At 35.6% G+C, this 8657-nt stretch overlaps 1 protein-coding gene across 1 annotated transcript; it reads right to left on the bottom strand.

Moving 5' to 3' along the window:
* Positions 1-3885: 3885 nt before the first annotated feature.
* Positions 3886-8219, bottom strand: LOC127647004 (tumor necrosis factor receptor superfamily member 18-like). The gene is made up of 6 exons (XM_052131046.1): positions 8054-8219; positions 7323-7499; positions 6889-6976; positions 6729-6793; positions 5301-5435; positions 3886-4823 (listed from the first exon to the last, which is right to left on the bottom strand). The coding sequence occupies exons 1-6, from the start codon at positions 8181-8183 to the stop codon at positions 4702-4704; spliced, it is 717 nt and encodes a 238-aa protein (XP_051987006.1). The 5' UTR covers positions 8184-8219; the 3' UTR covers positions 3886-4701.
* Positions 8220-8657: the final 438 nt, after the last annotated feature.

Below are 8657 nucleotides of genomic sequence, written 5' to 3'. Positions count from 1 at the left end.
CCAGACTTAGACTACAGAAGACGTTTTGCGTCTGCATGGAGGTATGTCAAATCAATTGTGTGTCTTAATGCTTTCCAGTTTGAACATTCAAGCAATTTTACACTATTCAACTCAACAAAGGCAAAACAACTCAAATAAATGTTTTCGAGCAGTTTGTGTGACACAGCGAGCGAGCCGCTCGGCGTCTAACGTTCGCGACGCCGATGAGAGTTCGCTTTCCCTTCTTGCGTTTCAACGGACAATTTCATACACCAAAATACATGATATATTGGGGTGTCTGCTATATCTCAAGTGAACAAACAGTTGATAAAGAAATCGGGTATCAATATATTGAATTATGAATTATTGAAGGGGTCTAGTGATGCCGCTGTGATGTCCTGTTAGATTTTTCTCTATCGAGACAGCGTTAACGTATCAAAACTTCCGAGTATGATGTTGTTTAATTGTCTCTGACAACACGCAATCCTCGAGGCGAGATCATTTTTGCTCGCGATCTTCACGAAGGTTTGTTGGTTGTGTACAATGGTTGCCTGCTTGAACATTCAAGCGATTTTACACTATTCAACTCAACAAAGGCAAAACAACTCAAATAAATGTTTTCGAGCAGTTTGTGTGACACAGCGAGCGAGCCGCGTCGCGACTAACGCCGCACGCCGATGAGAGTTCGCTTTCACAGCTTCATGCGTTTGAACGGACAATTTCATACACCAAAATACATGATATATTGGGGTGTCTGTTATGTATCAAGTGAACAAACAGTTGATAAAGAAATTGGGTATCAATATATTTAATTATGAATTATTGTGAACAACACGGATGCCGCTGTGGTGTCCTGTTAAGATTTTTCTCTCGAAACAGCGTTAACAGCTTAAACAAAATACTGCGTTATTTTTGCACATACAGATACATTTAATACATCGTCACAAACTATGAAAGTTGTACTTTTATTTGTTGTAAAATAAAGAAAATAAACCGTGTGCTCTTTGTCTAAGCGAATATCTTTCTGAAACACGTCACAAAAACTTACACAAACATGAAACATATGTCTAAAGAAAGTAGGGATGGGCTGATCAATCCTAACGTATCAAAACTTCCGAGAATGTTTAATTGTCTCTGACAACACGCAAACCGCGAGGCGAGATCATTTTTGCTCGCATCATCATGAAGGTTTGTCGGTTGTATACAATGTTTGCCTGTTTGAACATTCAAGCGATTTTACACTATTCAACTCAACAAATGTCAAAACAACTCAAATACATGTTTGCGAGCTGTTTGTGTGACACAGCGAGCCGCGTCGCGTCTAACTCACGCACTCCGATGTCTTTCGCTGCTGCTTGCGTCTGAACGGACAATTTCATACAACAGAGTGTCAAAATACATGACATATTGAGGAGTCTGTTATGTCTCAAGTGAACAAACATTTGAGAAAGAAATCTGGAATAATTATATTTTATTCTGGCATTATTCCAGATGACGTCCTGCTATATTTTTCTCTCGAAACAGCGGAAACAACTTAAACAAAATACTGCGTCATTTTTGCCCATACAGAAACATGCAAGACATCATTACTGAACTATGAAATGTGTACTTTTATTTGTGTACACTTACAATAACAACAAAACCTTGTGCTTTTGTAACATAAATAAACAGGGTGCTCAGTCTCTGTCTTCGCGATTATTTTTCTGAAACACGTCACAAAATTCAAGTGAACAAAATCAACCATTCACGCTAGTCTGTATTTTATCATCTCACAATGAATACAAATGCAACAAGCATGGCACAAAACGAAAATAATGATACTTCTCAGTTCTCAAAAGATTAAACTGAACTGTGCCTTAAGTATCGTATCATGCGATAAAAGCCTCTTAAAGAGACAGTAACAATTTAGCCTTCGTCCTGAACATAGACATTCCCAAGTAATTGAGAAGTACAAATGGTATTATTTTAAGTTTTTTATTTCTCTCTTACCTTGTAAAATGCCACGTTTTTGAATGGCATGTAAACACAATCACTCCATTTTTTTCACTGGATCTGTTGCTATTTTAATGATTTAAAAATCAAAGCACTGACCATTTAAAGTGTGAGCTTGTAGGCTACATTTTGAAATAGTTATAAACAGTCACAGCTATACAGTGTTATTATGTGCCTAGATAGTCTTTCAAATAAAATTGCTTGTGATATGCTTATGTAAATCACACAAAAAAAACAGAAAAAAATCTTAAGAGAGAAGTGAAAGTGAAAGTAGAGATTTTCAAAGTGATTTTTCATTCAAAGTGATACAATTTCCACGCCATTTGTCTAAATCTTCTGAAACTTGGTGTACATGCCTCATTCCTCATGGGGAACAAAAAAGCCTTAAGGACCCATAACTTTCACCATGATGGATTTTCCCGTGACGTTGAAAATTTGCGAAAACCTAAAAATACTCTTCTTCTCCTGAACCGTAGCTCCAATTGACTTGAAATTTGGTACACATTTGTAGAATGGACATCCTTGAAAACATTACTTAGGAAAAATGAATGTGATACAAAATGTCTGAAAGGGGCGTGTTTATGTAAATGTCCAAATTTTAACAATATATACCTGTCAATAAATCAAATGTAATTTTGACTGATGGTTTTTCAAACCTAACATGCTTCAAGATGACATCACTCTGAAGTACTGCGTAAAGAATGGCCGACATTACGCCCCTAGGGGCGCTACAGGCCATGTCGAAATTCCCATTTTCTGGTCTAAAATGTTCTAATTTGGTACAATGGTACTACAGGCCAACAGGAACCCACAAACCAAGAATGGCCGACATTACGCCACTAGGGAGCTTAAAGGCCACGCCTAAAATTCCCGTTTTCTGGTCAAATTTTTTTTAATTTGGTACATTGATACTACAGGCAGACAGGAACCCACAAACCAAGAATGGACAACATTCACCCCTAGGGGCGCTACAGGCCATGCCAAAATTCCCATTTTCTGGTCAAAAATGTTCTAATTTGGTACACTGATACTACATGCCAACAGGAACCCACAAACCACGAATGGCCAACATTCAGCCATTAGAGGCGCTACAGGTAATTCCAAAAAATCCCATTTTCTGGTCAAACATTTTCTAATTTGGTGTATTGAGTCTACAGGCCGACAGGAACCCACAAACCAAGAAAGGCCCACATTCAGCCCCTAGGGGCGCTACAGGCCACTCCAAAATTCCCATTTTCTGGTCAAATATTTTCTAATTTTGTACATTTATACTACAGGCCAACAGGAACCCACAAACCAAGAATGACCAACATTTGCCCATAGGTGGCGCTACAGGCCACGCCCCAAATTTTTTTTTTCAAAATGATATAATATCCACCCCATTTGTCCAATTCTTCTGAAACTTGGTGTACATGCCGCATTTCTCATTGGGAACAAAAAGCCTCAAGGATCCATAAGGTCCGGTATGGATTTTCCTGTACATTGAAAATGTTTTGTTTAGGAATCAGACGAAGACATGTTTTTTTGAATTACTTAATTGGGAGGGTTTATCCCCAACCATCTACTGATCAATTTTAAATGATTTGCCATTTTGAGGAGGAATCCGCATTGCTGCTTGCAGCTATATTTATTGTTGTTGTTGTTGCTGATATCAATATTAACTCAATTAACATAAAATATTTGAAAACAGAAAATGTGCAGTAATATAGGTACAACTGCTGAAAGATTTCGGAACTGACACCAATATTTACAGTCTGTTCAAGTAGGCATTGTTATCGTTTGATGCCGATAATCTCGCCATGGACAATACAAATATTATAAGATTAATCGGCCTGGATGAATGTAGTCAGATATTTTCATAAAAGATATTTCACTTTCAATACATTAATCTTTAAAACATTTTTATTTTCACACATTCCAGAGAATAATTTAAAAATATAAATCAAAATAATATGCTGCAAAGGAGGGAGTTTCTGACAAAATTATTTTGATAGTGAGGTTTACATGTACATATAAATAGAAGCCCATACATTGGCCTATTTTAATTTGGAAAATAATGTGCACTATAAATTAAACCCTCCCGATCTACAGTATCCATCCTACATAATGCCAGGGAGTCAAAAATAAGATGAATATCAATACAATAAGTCAACCTAAACATGATGCATTATATTTCTACAAGAAGATAAAGCTGAATTAGGATGTTTAAATACAGAAGTGACATAACTCAGTATTTGCTGTTCCTCACACTTTTAAAAGTCTGAAAGTCTGTCCTTTAATGGTTTTACACTTACAAAGTGTATATACTCTAGCGAAGAACAGATAAACATCCTCTTGCATTACTCAGCCTTAGAGAGCAAATGTTTGATCACAGCAAAGATAACACCCCACCTTTTGCAACTTTCTTCTTTGCTAATACATCTTACATGAATCCATATTGGAATTGAAGTGATGAGAACATTGTGCCATTCAATAGAGTCACGGGTGAATAAACTGTAGTTTACTCCTTCCACAGGCAAAGAGACCATCTATGACCTGCAAAGCTGCATGGTTCATCTTTACAGAAATTTGAAACAGATGTTTTTTTAAATATGTTAATCCAGTCAATGTCATCAAGTCAAAATTCGAGAGACTCACAGAGACTTAAAATAACAGAGAGCTTTCAAATTTCAAATATAATTGGAAATAAAGTTCTGTTGTATTATTGTATTTCAAGGTAAGCAGAGAATATCACACTTGAGAGATTTCTAAGGCTGTCTTGGAGTCGCTGTCATCACCAATTTCCTCCTTGGATAGTTGGCAACTGCATGTATCTGAGGGCATTCTCATCCTATGTATGTATGGTTGGCTTACTGTGAAATGATGCAATTATATCAGACATGAGAATTCCCTACACCTCCAGTTCTCATCGAAAAAGAAAAGAAAATGTATGTTTCATACAAAATATTTACCACAATGTGAAAATCCAAGGAGATCAGCAGTTACAGAAATACTCAAGCCAGCCCATCTGGCACCAACGATCATGACACAGTCCAAATCACTGAGATAATTTTTTCCCCCATTCTGATAGTTGATGTGAACATTAACTGAAGCTCCTGTCCCGTGTCTGCATGACTTTATGCACTGCACTACTGCCACACGATTGGCTGATTAGATAATCGCATGGATGATTGTTGGTGATAGACGGGCTGGTTAGAGTATTTCTGTAACTGCTGATCTTATTTTTTTGTAATTGAATGTAGCAATGGTAAATATTTTCTTAAAGTTTTGTATCATTTAGCTGGCTTAATAGAGATTGATAACTGAATGATAATTAAAGTGTCACTTACTTTTTCTGTGCCTCCTGTGTTTGTAAATTTGAAAAGCAGTATACATGATAAGTACAAGGAATATCAACACAGTGATTGTTAAACAAGCCATCACAACTGGATGAGAAGTCAGGCTTCTGATCAAAATGGGAGAGTCTGTTAGGAAAAATGTAAAGAGCATGGTAAAATCAGTTAAACTGAAATAAATTAAACAGATGTTATTTAAAATGTTGAAAATATCTTAAACCAAACAAGTAATAAATATATTTGTTATCTATTTTTGAGTATTTGAAAACTACATTTGACTTGGAGAATTAATTAGTTTCCTTTAATCAAAACAAAAAAGACAACACTTTACAATAACGTTGTTTTTGTAACATTAGTTAACGCATTAGATATTTTGATTTGAATAATTTATTAGATAAGCATTAATTAATATTTTTTAATGTGAATTACTTATATATACTATACATCTTACATTAAAAGTTGTAGGTTACAATGTACATTAGTTAAATGATAAACTAACATGAATGAACAGTAGTATTTTGTCAAATTAACATTACAAAATCATTGTTCATTTTTAGTTCAGGCTTGAAACTTTGAATGACGCAAGCTGGTTCTTTGAACTTGTTATCTATTTGCAAATCAGCTCGCTCATGTGATATGTCAAGCCAATCAGATCCCACTGAGCAAGATGATAGGTCCTCTGATGTGTAATCGGCATTCAATCAACTTGCATACTCACTCTTTGCCTAACATTTAAATTTGCACAGTTTGCAAGTAAGCCAGTTTCTCTTCAACACCCTGCAAGTTTTTCCTATACCCTTCATCTCCCCAGCTCCACAAGTCTAGATCTGCTACATGGGGATTGTATTTACGTCTACGTAACTGTGCAGCAGCATGTCATACATGTATGATGCAGCATGTCTTGTTTTTTTTTAATTGTGCAGCAGCATGTCCACATTCTTAACTCAGCATGTCTGTAATGTTCTAGCAGTAGCAAGTCTTCGTACTTGCTCTGCAGCAGCAGCGTTGCAGATCTAGTCCGCAACAACCAATATACTATAAATATGTCATACCCACATTAAAATAAATCTTTCAGAGTTTTGTCATGTCTGAACTAATATTTTGAATAGAACCTTTTTGTAAAGTGCTACACAAAAGTATACATGTATACTGAGTATCTAAAGAGTATATATATATTAATTGAAAATTAAAATCTCAAAAAATATATTCTTGTAATCAATGTTTTGTTTTTATCTAGTTATAATCTGCATTATCAGCTAAAAACTTAGTTATCTCTATAAAATTATTTTAGACATCCTTATTAAATTCACTTATGACTCATTAATGACTGGAAAAGTCACGGAAATTCTTTGGTCTGTAAGGGTGGAACCCTGCATACAACAGTATACTGTTCTGCAAATTTCCTTAGAAAAAAGTACAAACCATAAAGGCCACATCTTGCATTGTGGGTACTGTTTCCAGGGAAGACCACACGCAAGCCATCACACCTGATTTCAGAAACTCAGTCATCAACTGATATAAAATCTTATGAAACTCTTTTTTTTAAGAACTTCATTAAAATACAGCCAATTCAAAGCTTTACTTTGCAAATGGTTTACACTCGCTATCCTCAGCATCATTGAACATGGTGTTGGGACATTGCTCACAATGGTACTTGTACTTAAAATTACCTGTAAAAACACAAAGAATAACAAAGATAGATGATGAATTTAAAATAGTTGTATGTATTTTAAAAAAAAAATGTATGTGGCTTTTGAATTAAATCTATAGTGTGTAATTCTTGTGCCACAAGGGTCAATTGTGATTATTTTTGAGTGTGGTCTATTCTAAGCCCTCTCTCACAGGTGTTTGTCTGCCCTGTTCACACTAAGACCACAATAAAAGTTCCCTAATTGGCAGGAAAGATACATAGAGAAGATGAATCAGACAAAGATCTTAAATATCCAACATTGCAGCCTTTCCAGTCATGTGTGTAGGTAATAACTGTGTAATGAAATATTAAAATAAAGACCTTACCCTCTCTCATCAGTTGATGTCCTGGTTTGCACTTTTCTTTAGGCACACACTTAGAGCATTCATCGTCTTTGCATAACATCTTGCCTTCACAGAAACATTTGTCCTCAACCTTCGTTGGGCATCTCTCACACACACTGTCACTGTTGTTCTCTTTACAATGATATTTGGGATATTCACCTGGACAATACAAAAAGGAAACAATTATTGAGGTCTAAAAAGTTAAAGGTCAGGTTTCTTTAACATAAAAGCAAGGTGTGAAATCATTCAAACCCCAAAAAAGGATGCTTGAACAATCTGCTATTTTTGCATTTACTTTTAATCAACTGGATCCAAGGTCATTTTAGTGTATGTACTGCATGATGAAGTTCAGAGCAACATGGGTGTAGTTCATCATATTAACCATGGACATTGCTCTAAGTTTGACATCCAGTAAGTTTACATATACTTTGCATCTTAAAATTGAACAGTATATAGTGTTTTATCAATATTTACATATTTAGATATGTTGTGTAATGAAATTACATTCACACATTTTTACATTTTGCTTAAGTGTCCAAATATTGTTGGAGGTCACTGTAAATATACAGACATGACAATTAAAAAAAATATGAACAACAAGCACATATAAAAAATCAAGAAGCAGGATACAGTAATTACTTTGAATGACACTGAAAATTCAGATTGCAATGACAGTGCTCATTTAAGTCTTGGAATTACTATGGTTCTCTTACCTGAAGGGCAGTCCTTACAACATTTTCCTTGAAATTCATACTCAGTTGTCCAGTCACAGTTGATAGCCAGACTCAAAATCCAAATACTACAAACAAAAAGAGGTGAAAACCAGATCTTTGCAGCGTTCATTCTATCAAAGTGGTAAATTGAGGATTGCTATCTACTTTCTATTATTACCACTTTATAGTCTGTGATCTCTTTTTCATATGTGACGTGGTTTCAGCTCGCCCACAAAGCAAGCAGAGGTGTAAACACATGAGCAAGCGAGAGAGGCCAAAACAAGTGTGCTCAGCAAACGGCATTAGTTTTGGGGCAGGACTATCTGTTTGTTAGACCAATGGAGGTTAAGGGAAGTGTTTGGGAAACCTTTTAAAAAAAGGGATTATCTTTGCAGTTCCTTTTGGTAGTGCTAGTAATGCAGAAATTACACACTTCATCTTTTAGAATAAGAATGTCTATGATCTACTGTTGGTTGGAATGAAAACAATGATGTGGATGTAAGGTAATATTTATAATACCCTCAGTGAGCACTTTATTTGGAACACCTGTACACCTACAGTACTTATTCATGCGTTTATCTACTCAGTGAATCTTCTGGCAGCA

Source organism: Xyrauchen texanus, chromosome 7 (assembly GCF_025860055.1).
Source record: "Xyrauchen texanus isolate HMW12.3.18 chromosome 7, RBS_HiC_50CHRs, whole genome shotgun sequence".
Taxonomy (NCBI): Eukaryota; Metazoa; Chordata; class Actinopteri; order Cypriniformes; family Catostomidae; genus Xyrauchen; species Xyrauchen texanus.
Note: the sequence above shows the minus strand (reverse complement) of the source record. Positions and strands in the feature narration are given on the sequence as shown.

What these genes read in the sequence shown, in the direction of transcription:
- LOC127647004 (XM_052131046.1), bottom strand. Translation starts at nt 8,183, where the DNA reads ATGAACGCTGCAAAGATCTGGTTTTCACCTCTTTTTGTTTGTAGTATT. An exon ending in GAGTGTAAACCATTTGCAAA is followed by an intron (nt 6,794 to 6,888) that starts GTAAAGCTTTGA and finishes TTCTGAAATCAG; the next exon opens with GTGTGATGGCTTGCGTGTGG. An exon ending in ACACAGGAGGCACAGAAAAA is followed by an intron (nt 4,824 to 5,300) that starts GTAAGTGACACT and finishes ATCATTTCACAG; the next exon opens with TAAGCCAACCATACATACAT.